The 13,517-nt window shown below is 38.3% G+C and overlaps 2 protein-coding genes across 2 annotated transcripts; one reads left to right on the top strand and one right to left on the bottom strand.

The window, feature by feature from the left end:
* Positions 1-3,395: 3,395 nt before the first annotated feature.
* LOC108929673 (uncharacterized) lies at positions 3,396-6,335 on the top strand. Its single transcript, XM_018744362.2, has 5 exons — positions 3,396-3,426; positions 3,610-3,960; positions 4,142-4,492; positions 4,789-4,911; positions 6,250-6,335. Exons 2-5 carry the CDS (start codon positions 3,651-3,653, stop codon positions 6,333-6,335), a joined length of 870 nt encoding a protein of 289 aa, XP_018599878.2. The 5' UTR covers positions 3,396-3,426; positions 3,610-3,650.
* A 2,108-nt stretch (positions 6,336-8,443) lies between these two features.
* On the bottom strand, positions 8,444-11,758 carry LOC108929672 (uncharacterized). The gene is made up of 6 exons (XM_018744361.2): positions 11,704-11,758; positions 11,031-11,378; positions 9,768-9,818; positions 9,471-9,584; positions 9,106-9,137; positions 8,444-8,560 (listed from the first exon to the last, which is right to left on the bottom strand). Exons 1-6 carry the CDS (start codon positions 11,756-11,758, stop codon positions 8,444-8,446), a joined length of 717 nt encoding a protein of 238 aa, XP_018599877.1.
* Positions 11,759-13,517: the final 1,759 nt, after the last annotated feature.

Below are 13,517 nucleotides of genomic sequence, written 5' to 3'. Positions count from 1 at the left end.
TGGATGGGTGATAAATGTGCAGAGTGTGGAACTAAGGTCAGATGCAGCACCCATAAGGTGCAGTAGCTAGTGCTCTGGTAGGGTAAAAGCCAGAGCTACTATGACAGGTCGAAACTCTTAGAGCTTTGGACACAGAGACACACTTTTCTGAAACATGGTTTGCTTCCTGATGCCACCGTTTTTGCTGGTACAAATGACTTGAGCAACTGCCTTTACAATTTTGTCAGGTAGGAAATGCAAAGATGAGTGTAACTTGAGTTCATGCAAATTTATGCATCTGTTAAGTTATTAGTGGAGAAGTAAGTAAAAAAAAAAACATATCTTTTGATACCATTGTTGAATTTTGAAAGGGAATCAGCAGTTCTGAGGGAAAGGGGCATCAAGATTTTTGGATGCTGTGCTAGAGGAGGAGACACTTTTAAACTTTGTTTCTACTGGCAGATTTCAGCATTTTTTGAAATTGCAGAGAAACCTGGAGGGGCGTAACTGGGAAGAATGAGCTGCCTGATTAAAAACAAAGTGGATTAGCCAAAACAAAATTTGCTTTCTTTTTAATCTTCCAGAGTACTGTCGGTTAAAAATGTTGTAGTTCTGTCATCTGCTCTGATGCTTTATGGAAACTCAAATGAAGTGGAGCACTGAACTGTCAGCTGATTGCCTCTTGGTGAGGAGCTGGATCAGATGGCTTTCGAAAGCCGTCAGACAGACACGGAAGGACTAAGCAAGTAGTAAGGGTGTCCTAAGAATACCTGACAAAGGCCCAGCTTAATAATGACTTCAACTTCCTTCAGTAGAGATTCTGTATATAGTGGAACCTCGGAACTCGAACTTAAGTCATTCCAGAAGGGCATTTGAGTTTTGAAAAGTTCGAGTTCTGAATCAATTTTTCCCATAAGAAATAATGTAAATTGGATTAATCCGTTCCAGACCCCAAAATGATTGCCTATTTAAACCTACTGTAAAATCCCTATTTAACGCCTCCACCCATTTTTGAAAATATCTGGTATTTTTTTTTCGAGTAATCAGAAAAGAATAAAAAAAAACTTACCGGTACCAAGTTTTAAATCCCATTCTCTTCCGTAGTCCGTAACATGAAACAATCCACAAACACATTAATAACTATGTGAACACGTCAAACTTCCATGAAGAATACTGACATTGACAACTGTTAAACTGTATTAACACATTTACACACTGTAAACAACAAAGATAATCCACTGGTTTATTAATGTCCGGGACTATCATAATCTGACGCCTCCCCGATGTCTGTCACATGAGAGTGGTCAGATTCAGAGTCTGAAATTTCACACCCAGCAAGGCCAGTACTACCCCCGGCAACATTCTCAAGCACATTTTCACTCAGGGTGCTAGGGGGTAATACCCGATCTACTTGTGGCATTTGCATGAACTTTTTATGGAGAGAAATGATGATCAATTTCACTACCATATGATCTCTAATAAACGTCCCCCTTTTGGAAAATGTAACACCCCCGGGGCGTTAAATAGGGCTTTTACGTTATATACATACATACCTGCTGATAAAACCATAAATAAAAAGTGTAAAACCCATAAATAAATGAAATAAACTCAGAGTTTTCAGGCAAGACTGACTCATACCGAGTCACGCTTGTCATACTCACCCTTTGTTTTACGGGAAAAAGACACGTCACGTGTCCGACAGGTTTTAGCCTGAAAGGTTCATCGGTTCAAGTTCCGAAATTTCGTTCAAGTTCTGAGACATTTTCTTCTCGAACAACTTGTTCGAGTTCTGAATTGTTTGAGTTCAGAAGCGTTCGAGTTCCGAGGTTCCGCTGTACTAAGGGAAGTCAGGGAATGTGTTGTATTCAAGGCCTCTGTTATGGATGCTGCTACAAGGAGCTGAAGCTCTAAGGTGGCTGAGCCCTGTCATTGGAGCATATCAACAACCCTTTGATGAACACTAAAAGAACGTGTTAAAGAAGGAGCTGTCAGTCAGTACTAGCTAGGTGAATGCTAGAAGTATAGAAAAATTAACAAGGCCATGGCAGCAGAAGCAGAAGTTCAAATGTGGGAGGGTGAAGAGGACACAGAAAGCGATTTTCTGGAAAACTCTCCAGCAACAGAGGAGGGAAAGGCAAAATGTTACTGTGCTGATCTAAACTGGGGATATCATTGGGTGGAGGAAGGAGCACACTGGAGAACTCCTGGACTCAGTAGGTGTGCTTCCTGGCAGTACCTTAACTTACATTTATTCATTTAGCAGATGCTTTTCTCCAAAGCAACTTCCAATGAACTCTATGTAGTGTTATCAGCCCACACACCTTATTCACAAGGTGACTTACGCTGCTAGATACATTACTTACGATGGGTCACTCATCCATACATCACTGAAACACACTCTCTCTGTCACTCACACACTATGGGGGAACCTGAACAGCAAGTCTTTGGACTGTGGAAGGAAACCTGAGCACTCGGAGGAAACCCACGCAGACACAGGGAGAACATGCAAACTCCACACAGACTGAACAGGGATCAAACCCACGCCCTCTCACACCACCGAACTGCTGTGTGACAGCAGTGCTACTCGCTGTGCCATTGCAGTGCCCTTACCTTCATCTGAAGCATCAATGTTACTTCAGCCGAGACCTGTGTGGTGGCGGGACAACACAGAGATGCTGAAAGGCTTAGATGTTGTTGGGCTCTCTTTGCTAACACACCTTTTCAATATTGCAAGGATCACTGGGGTAGTACCTCTGGACTGGTTGACTGTGCTCAAAATTCCCATGTTCTCAAAGAGCTGACTACCGCAGGCAGTAGAGGGGTATGAGCTGCTCTCTTGCCTTCATAGAACCCACATTTGAAGCCCTCCTCCTGTTGTAATAGCCTTGAGCACGGTACTTGCCCACAAATTCTGTAGTAAATTTTCCCCTGCTCGAAAAAAGAGTAAATCACTAAGTATTTTAACAGTGTGTGTCGCTTTGGTGAAAGGTCAATAACTATAGGATTTGTTTTAAGTATGGTTATTTCATCTGTTCATGTTTTACTTGTTTCAAGATTTTGCTAGTTATTGTATTTACTGTGGTGCAGATCTTCACTTTCACTGTTTATTTAACATGTATAGATTTACATGTCTTTATTGTTTAGTAACTAGCAATTCCAGGTTTTGGCCATAAATTTCGATTTGTGACGTACATGTCATGTTGGAAAAATCGTCTTACATAATATAACTGGAAACCTGAGACAGTCTTTCACTTTCTAGTTATTCAACCAATCAAATCAGTTTTATCTGTGTCAGCATTTTTTTCTTTGACATTTTGACAGTCTCTCTTCATGTTTGACTGGAGCTGTACCGCAAAACTCAAGACAACCATATAGTGAAAGGGCACAGGAGGAAAATGAGGCTCTGTTTGGCTTTAGTTCTTTTCTTCACAGTATTTAAGTGCAACTGTAAGTATTAATGAAATCTTCTTAATATTGAGTACAATTTAAAGTGATGGCTATGATGTGAAGGATAAAGGATATTCTTTATTTCCATTGCTGTTGTGACGTTCTTAGAGATTAATATCTGCAACACGGATGTGTTTAAAATCAGACACTGAATGTTGTTTGTTTCTGTGTGTTATGATCCAGGCAAGGTGCAAATTGAAGACACTGTGCAGCCAATACCACTAATGGTAGCCCAGGTTGGAGACACTGTGACTCTGGAGTGCTTTTTTCCCAGGAGTGCAACTTCTTATGTATTGTGGTATAAGCAGTCTATGGGACAAAAGCCTCGGCTTGTATCTATGTTTTATAAATATGCAAATAGTGCTACATTTTTTAATGAGTTTCAGAGAAACCCACGCTACTCAGCAAATGTCAGCATGGGAATAAATCACTTGATTATATCAGATACTCAAGTATCTGATTCAGGAACATACTACTGTGGAAAGCTACATGTTAATACGATGACTTTTGGAGATGGAACACTTTTAATTACAGGTAATTGTAATACATGAGCTATGCTAGAAAATTCATTTCAGAAAAGCTTCTTGGAGGATTATTTTTTGAACCATGACCCAGACCTGGGTGAGGATGTTAAGAAACTGTAAGTAACTGAGCATTACTATCACATCAAATACGGTAATTAAATGGGTTGAATTTTACAAATTTATGCCTTCAGGCACAAAAATGAAAAGCAGGACTGTGGTGCAGCAACCTGTGTCAGACCCAGTGCGTCCAGGAGACTCGGTGACTCTGCAGTGTACAGTAGACAGTGAGACCTGTGCAGGAGAACACAGTGTTTACTGGTTCAGACACGGCTCGGGAGAATCCCTTCCGGGACTCATTTACACCCATGGAAACAGGAGCGATGAGTGTGAGAAGAGCCCTGAGGCTGGGTCTCCTACACACGGCTGTGTCTACAGCCTCCCCAAGAGGAACCTCAGCCGCTCTGATGCTGGGATTTACTACTGTGCTGTGGCCACGTGTGGGGACATACTGTTTGGAAATGGGACGGTGGTGAAGTTTCCAGGTGTTTAAAACTTTTGTTAAAAAACTCTGAAATGAAATATTTAGGGCAATGAACTATTTTATACCATTATTCCACACTGCTGAAAAAAAAGTAAAAAGAGTGAAAGCATTTTTTTTTTTTTTTTGCGGTTATTTAAAATATTTCTTTTACAGATTTAAGACAGTCATTTTTAAATGTCTTATTTGTCATTGAATTTGTATTTTCTTTGTTACTGAGATTAGTTTTAGTCCATCAGGTAATTGATTAATCCCTGCGTATAATACGTCCAGCTCAACATTTTCTATACTTTTTTTCAGGAGAAAGTATGTTTCTTCTTCATGCTGTTTATTGCCTGGGGGCCACATTGGCATTGTGTGTGATCCTGATCGTCATCCTGATCTGCCTTATTAATAAGAGAACACACTGCCAGCACTGCAGAGGTATGTGTCTATTATAATGCGATGAGAAGTTGTTACACTTACGTGTATTGTTCAGTCAGTATGTTCTAACAAGTTTCTTCCATGCGTTGAAATTTAAGTTTTGGATATTTGATAATAATCGCAGTGATTGATATGCAATAGCTACTTGTTAATGATGGCTGTGTCAGAGTACAGTACTATGTAGAAGAAAGTAAAATTTTAGCTTTTCATTGTTTTCCAAAAAGGATTTACTGTTGCTGTTTGCCAAGATGACAAGCTAAGAACAAATATACCCAGTGAACAGGTAGTTTTTAACCACATACTCTTTAACTATTCACAAGATGTTAATGCTGCTAAATATCGTGTTATTGTATGAAAAAAATACAGCATGTGTCTCAAGTGAGTTGTAGTAGCAACGTAGTAAAACATGTTCCTTACTATCTACTATATGAAAGAGCACAATTCTGGTAATCATTTTATTTGTGACATGGAAATCATTGTGACCTGATTTGATTCATACATATCGATGACATTTCTTTTCAGAGCAGTGAAGGTGACTCATTCAACTATGTTTCTCTAAACTTCACTGGCAAGAGACTAAAAGCTGGGTCAAAGAAGAGAGGGACAGCGGGAGACATGGTGTACTCTGCTGTGAAATATGATGTTTCACATTAACATAATTTTTAGAGTCAAAATAACAATAGCAATAATAGCAACCCGAAAAAGACATGGAGGGGAGAAGGTGATGGTAAACCTTTTCTGTACCCATGATGACCAAGAAAAGCAGAATTTCACTCAACAGCCCTTACACACGAATAACTATCATGCAGTAATTGTATGGGATGAACTCTGATTTAATCCAGCTCCTGTGTTGTGGGTCTCAATCTGTTTTCTCCCTCTATCCAAGGGCAGATTCCTTCATTTGAGTGCCCTGGAAATTGTAAATATTATGAATTTTATTGTCCTTATATGGAGCTGATGATTTGTAAATATTTTTAAATGTGTCATTTGAACTGTAGTTTTTGTCATTTTTATGAACAACACTGGGTCAGTGCAGCATTGAAACAGAAATGAAATATACTTCCTGGCAATATTTGTAAGAATAATCAGTCTACTGTATGTTCCATAACTTCATAAAACAAAGAATGTTGATTATGGTTTAAGAAGAAAATACGGGGGTGAATGTAACTTTTTTCGAAGGAATTATGAACAGCTGAGTGAGACCTACTCTGGCAAGCTTCTGTCCTATCACATTACCAGAATAAATGCTGCTTTAAAATTTTAATATACTGCTTTTTTGAGATATACTATTATATTGAACAGTGAGAATAATGTAACTATTATGACCGTTGCACACAGATGAATATGACAGCAGTGCCAAATTCGCTACTAATGAGGCAAATGGCATCTATACCTTGTCTGAGTATGATGCCTCCAGAGAGTAAAAGTGCCTTTCCTCGGTATGAAATTCACAACACCATATAAATACTGAGAGAGTGAGGAAAATATAATACACAGAGTCATCAACTTGGTCGCACATTAGTGCTCATTAGGTGTACTTTGCTTCCATCAAATGGCTGGAAATTAAAATACAAGAGGAAGATGTTTTTTTTTTTTTTCTCCCAAAACAGATAAAATTAAAAATACACACTGTCCTCAAACTCCTCTTCCACCTTCTCAACCAGCAAAGACGGTTTTAGGTCTATCCTCTCCTTCTCTCTTTCAGGAGGTTACATGATACACCCGTGACTTTCCTTTTTTGGCATAGAAGACCTCCCAGGACCTCATTCTTCTTCTGGTCCTTGATAGACGGACCCTGTTTCTCAGGAGAAAACAATGTTCTGTGGCCCACCTGATCCGGAAATTTCTTAACGGACTCTGATGAATGAAACATATTGGATTATGCAGCAGTGATGCCCTCTACCTGTTGACTGTGTAGAAACGTGTTTTTGGTAACTGGCAGGGAGACAACATGAGTATGCGGCTTCTAACATAAATATAGACTTTCATCCATAATGGTAATGTGTTTTTTGTTGTTAAAATATTTATTGTTTTATTATCACTACTTATTGTTTATTATTTGAACAAAGTGTTCTGTTTGTTCACACACAGCTTTTGATTCAGTAGTGGATCGGTATAGTGAGCAATATAATCCTTATTTTGCTGTTTTTAAACCTGAGACTGTCTTTCATGTTGACCACATAACCTTTCGCAGATAATATACATATGTATTCTTATAATTATACGTGATGATATGGTCATTATTGTTCTCCACAAGCTATTAACACCTTTTTTTTTTTGCACAGGAAGGCTGACTTCTTTACTGCATGTGTTTCACAGCTCTCAGTATGCAAAAGTCACACGAGCAGCACGACATCTCAGATCTGAGCTTGATTCCACACAACCTTTAAAAATAAAGTCTGAGGTTTACAGCAGAATATCCTTTTCAGTTACAGGACATTCTTTACAAATTATACATAGTTTGTATGTGTGGGGATCTCTGTCCAGTTTACAAGACAACTATGTAAGCATTTGTGTCTCTAAAGAGCATTCAGTTGTTAAACCTTTACATGCTCTTCATCAAACTGTAATGGACCAAAATAAATGTTAACGCTGATTATATATTTCTTAGTAAGTTTGTGCTCTTTCATCTCTTGCTTACAAGGTTGTGTGTGAACAAGTCTGATTTTTCCATTTCAGGTTCCAGTGTAACACATAACCACACTTAATCTGTAATACTAGAATGTAAAAAATAGGGCAGCAGCAGGTGCAGATTAAATTTCAGATTTTGCTCATATTGCAATATTTGAAACATATCACCCTCCATATCTTAAAGACAGTCCTTCATTTTTGTCCAGCCTAGAGAACAAATATCAAGTGTCTCCTCCAAAGTGTACATACTACAACATTGATAGCTGTGGCAACCTGAGTCCCCTACCATGCACCAAGCCCTGTGTTGTAGTTTTCATCCAGCTGAGATTGTTTATTGCCCCATATGTCAATAAATTCACTGATTTATAAGCTATCCTGGAATCACCTCATCTCACCTTCTACTTGCAGTCTGCTGTAGTACTACATACCTACCAATATCTTAAAAACCTCTTTGCTGTGTCTCAGAGGGATATGCTGAGATGATACAATGGAATGTACAAGTGCTATTCACTGAAGTGGTAATAACAAAAGAAACAAGTCTTTAAATGTTACACCCACATTTATTCATTTAGCAAATATGTACATCACAATTGTGCCCTTAACCCACTCATGCTTTAGTGTCACTAATTTGAGACTCTTAATGAAGTTTACAGGCTGTGGTTTCTGCTTATAAATGTTTTTTTAAAGGGAACAAAAAAGATACTCACACACACATCTACAAACACCAAAGAATAATTTTTTGGCCCAGTCATGGTTTGGTGGGGTTACTTATTCACTGTTATCAATTTGCGATTAGAGGAGAGGTTGTGGTCTCTGCAGTGTCTTCTGCTTAGATGTGAAACTGCTGAGTTCTGATTAAAGTGTTACCACTACTAAAAATAATGACACATCCCTGTGCATGTCATCTTGTTGCAGCATAAACCACATGAGGGCTCAATTCCATTTGTCGTCTGACGGCTTTCTTTTTGTTCTGGTTAAAATGCAGCGCTGCATAGTTCACCATGTCTGTGTCTTCAGTCTGGCAAAAAATAACACAAATGTATACATATTTATGTGTGAGATAAACTTGCCATTCTCAAAGTCATTATTAGTAAATGCTATTTTTAACATGAAGAACAGCCCTGCAACGTGCATGGTAAGTAGAAGGGTTGATCCACAGCCTTGCACTTGAATGATCCAGGTTTGAAGCCTCTTTAGTATTAAAATTGAGCAGTCCTTTCAACTAGCACGACGCTTTGTGTTTGTAACTACACCTTACACACTTTCCTAATGCCAGCAACATATTGAAAATAATGCCTTCTTTCATAGTTCTGTAGATGCACTCTATATTTATTTAATATTTTTCCCCAAGTTAACATACAGTGTTAATCTGTTTACAGATATTTACCTGTTTATACAGCAAGGTAATTCTACTGGAGTAATTGTGGGTGAATTCAATTTGCTCAAGGGTACTACAGCCAGAAGGGAAATTCAAACCTGAAACCTTGGGGTCCAAAGGGAGCAGCTCTTATCACTATGCTACCTGCTGATCATAGGGGGTGCAGCTCATAAAAAGACATTTACCTCCTCATGTTGTTGTTGCTGACAGGAATTTCCTGAATAGGATAAGAAAAACATACCAGTAAGAAACTGAAAGCATAGAAGAGAGCTTACACGCACACACTGGTTGAAGTCGCTTGCCCCATGCGGGGTTGCGATGAGCCAGAGCCTGGCCCGGCCGGCGCGGCGCGGCACTCGGGGGGACACACCCAGGATGCGACCCCCATAAGCCGCCCTCCCCCTTAGAGGAGAGCTTACGTTGGATTTAATATTTTGTTTAATCAACATGTACAGTACGCACTGTTCATAACCTGAATTTGCATACTGAATAAATTTTACTGTGCATCTGCCTTCCTCCATGGCTTCTTTAAGAAGAAAGGAAGTAGTACCTTTCTTGCTTTTCTCCTTCAAGATGAGGATGATGACCACTATCAGCAGGATGGCGCTCGCTGCCCCCACACCTAGGAGAGCTGGAAGACAGCTGACCTTCTGCTCACAGTCAGCTGGAGAAGGTCACATGTGGAGATGCTCTTGAAAAGCTTATTTCAGTGCACAGTAACTACAAATCACTTATTTTTTGAAATGCCAATGTTTTACATTGCATTCCATACCCCGAAACATGATCATCTCAAGGAGATATTATCTATTCTCTTGTGGTTTTTAAAAATAATATAAATTAACTGCACCTTGTTTTGGCAAATCCGTAGGAATGTTCCCTGGTTCTCGTTCTTTGTTTCCTGTAAACACAAGTCATTTGCAGATATAATACAAATTATCACAAGATAATAACATTCAAGAAAAATTCTGTTTTTATTTGAATTTACGCTTATTTAGCTCACACTTTTCTCCAAAGCAACATTCAATTACTTACCCATTTTCATATTTTTTTCTGCACCAGCTCTGGGTAAGTATAGTGTGCTTTGAGTGTCCTTTAATAATTTAAGAATGTTGTAGTACAGGGTACTACAACAGGAGGTGGGATTCAAACCTGGGTCTTTCAAGTACAGCACAGCATTTGAGAGAAATATAAATCTGTTGGAATGCAGTGTAAGTGATCCAATCTGGTGCATAATGAAGTCATTTCAATTAGTCGGTTTTATTTATTAGACAACAGAAACAGTTCCATCTTCTATTAAAAACTTTATTGAAGCATTCTAAGAGGGGTTTAAGCTGTTCTCTATGCAAAGATGGCCTTATTTACCTATATACTCTTTGGATGATATCCACATATTGCTTGTGGATATTGCTTCTTTTCATTATTCTGTCCACCAAAATATATTCTTATTTTAATATACTTTTGAAAATGTAAAATGATCATGTTCACATTGTGTCAAAGTTAAAACTTAATTTCTATATTTTCAAATGAGACATTACAAAAAAATCGGTGAACTAGTGCGTGGTTGTTTCAAAGTATTTCTATGCTACATCTTGTATAGTATTGTCTAGTTTGTAAATTAAATATTGAAAATGTCACATTATATATTTAAAAATTTCTGGTGTTCTTTGTTCATGTTAATGTCTTTGAGTTCCGGACTAATTGCACTCTCCATTTTGACGTGAGAATTAAAAATCATATAGTTGATACGACTATCTAAAATACTGTAAACACAATCAGATTTTTTTTTTAAATTAACTGTTTACATTTTATAGCTGATGATATATGAAGAAACCATAAGTTTGGTGATATGCTATATGAATGAGATCAGTGCATCTTTTAAATTACCTAAACTTTGATCTAAACGTAAACCACAAAGACATCAGAAATAATGAATAACTCAAGCCCAGAGCATAAGGCAGGGTACACTGGGGACCGTGTATTACCTTCAGCTCTGTTTCATGCATAAATGCATTTTTTTTTTGCTTTTTTCTACAACTGTTTAAAAAAACCAGCTTAGTACACACATCAATAGCTTGTCATTTTTATTACAACAAAACAGATTAAACTTTACCTCTGACCCTTAGGAAGGTTGCATTGTTAAAGACCATTATTGTCCCCCAGATCATCCCACAGAAGTACAGTCCTGTGTCGGACAAATCCACGTGCTTAATTCTGAGGACAAAGTTGCTGCCAGCGTAATCCATGAAGGTACGTTCAGGTCTGGCACCGTTGTGATGTGAAACAAACTTTTCTGTGCTGAACATTGATAAGATGCATAAAGGTACCGTTCCATCGTTTTGTCTGAACCAGGCTACGTGTCCTGGGCTTTTCATGATGTCGGAGCACAGGAATGTGACATTCTCCCCCTGGGATACGACCAGTGACTCAGGGAGAGCAAGCAATTCCAGGTGAATGAAACCTGAAACAAAGCACACATCACGGTAAACCTCAGTTGAGCCATTTCAGTCAACTTGCTCTGAGTTGCTCCAGTAAGAATACCTTGCTTTGTAAGTGGCTAAATCATTGTGAATACATTAGTACAGTTAACTGCGTGATCACATGTGTGATGTAACTTCATTAATTTGCTGATTACATCTAAAATTCGTTTTAAATTTTAAATTCAAATAATTACATATCAAATCAATGTAAAATGAAACACACACTACACCAAACGCTTGCATTTTTCATATTTGCTGAAAGTTAGTGTTTGTTTTTCCCACACGTAAGTTTAAAAGTGCACTTACATATCTGACAAAGTGCGAGAATTTGTGTCCAGAAGTGTGCCGCTCTCTTTCTCATTTTGTTCTGCTCTCCTCAGCAGTGCGGCGCTCATTCACATAGACCATGTAAGTAATAAAAGGGCGGGTTTCTTTGTTTGAACAGGAAAATATATCAGATGTCCTATCAGGTTAGGTCCCCCCAACCAGTCAAGCCCACCCTCTTACAGATATTTGTTGTCATGAAATAGACTATTTTATATTTAGATTCTGTGTCAATAAGTGCAACAGAAAGCAACTTTTGTGCTTTATTGTGGTGACGATATCTGGTAGGATAGGAAATTAGTTGCACGATACTGCTTCCTACAGCTTTACAGATGTAGATGAGTGAAGGCAGAATCACATATACTGGGGAGGTCATATCAGGTGCTTTTTTGAGATTCAGTCTTGTGTTTGATCATTTGTTTTGCACATTATGTCAACATAAAAAAAAAACAATTATTTATTTTTTAAAAACTGAAAACCTTCATTAGCCTTCATAATACACAATCAAAAATTAACACTGCAGAACAAAAGTTTAAAAATCTATTTAAAATCCCATACTGTAACTTTGCTGTACAATGTTTTTCAACCTAACAATAGTTTTTTTTAACATAAAAATCTGAATAATAAACATATAACTTGTCACTTTTTACGTTTTTGGCATAGTACTGTGTACTTCCTTTGTATATTGCTGAAAGATGACTTCTTGTGGTAACTGTGAAAAACTGCAAATCACTGTTATGTAATCTGCCATGGAAGGGCTGATGGTTCACTGTAGCTGTGCAGTGTTATAAATTTGCCTGGTGGCAAGAGTTGCTTTGAACTCTCAAGGAACTCTTGACAAAATCAAAAATGGCAAACTTTACCAGAGTAAGGGCTGGAATAAAAAAAATCAAATGAACTGCATTCTCATGAAACAAAAAAGGATGTGATTTGGCTTTCAGCATAATACACCAAAAAAAAAAAGTTTGAAATTGCTGTGTGGAAATGAATAATAATTGGAAGTACAAGCAAAACCGGACTCATATGGTCTCACCTCACATAAGTGTAATTTGTTCCTGAAACCATCTGCTTATGAAATGAACTCTTAAGCTCCAGGACTGTGGGTTTGGATGTGTGTTCAGATTTGGCTCTGTTTGTATTTTCTGTTCCGTCTCAGTTTGCATGTTCTCCCATGTTCACGTGGTATTTTACCAGGCGCTCCAGTTTACCGCTTCAGGAATTTTGGTGACTATGTAATGTCTGTAGTTTGTGTATCTATTAGTGACTGAGTGTGTGTGATTGCTCTCTGCCATTCAACCTGTGGTTGTGGGAGAGGCCACAGACCACCTTGACTGTGCATTGGGCAAGTGGTTTTTTTTCATAATGGATAGATTTTGTTGTTCTTTTGCAATTTTTTAAAAGCCGTTTTTTATTTTTATGGGGGCGGTGCGGTGGTATGGTGGCGTAACGGGTTTGGCCGGGGCCTGCTCTGTAGAGGGTGTGGGGTTTGAATGGCTTGTGGCGGACTGCCCTCCTATCTGGGGTGTGTCCTCTCCCCCTCCAGCCATGCGCCCTGCCCTGCCGGGTTAGGCTCTGGCTCCCTGCAACCCCGCTCGGGACAAGCCGTTGTAGACGTAATGTGTAATTTTTAGTTTTTTCCTTTACAATTGCAATACATATATATTTCTTGTTTGTTGCAAAGCTCTTTGAAAAACTAATTTTAATAGCACTAGAATAATGAAGATTGTTAATATTATTACAACACTACCTTAAGAGGCAATTTCTGTAACATAATAATGTACTGTAATTAATGTAAC

This window comes from Scleropages formosus, chromosome 13 (genome assembly GCF_900964775.1).
Source record: "Scleropages formosus chromosome 13, fSclFor1.1, whole genome shotgun sequence".
Lineage (NCBI taxonomy): Eukaryota > Metazoa > Chordata > Actinopteri > Osteoglossiformes > Osteoglossidae > Scleropages > Scleropages formosus.
The sequence above is the reverse complement of the archived record's forward strand: the minus strand, read 5'-3'. Positions and strand labels throughout refer to the sequence as shown.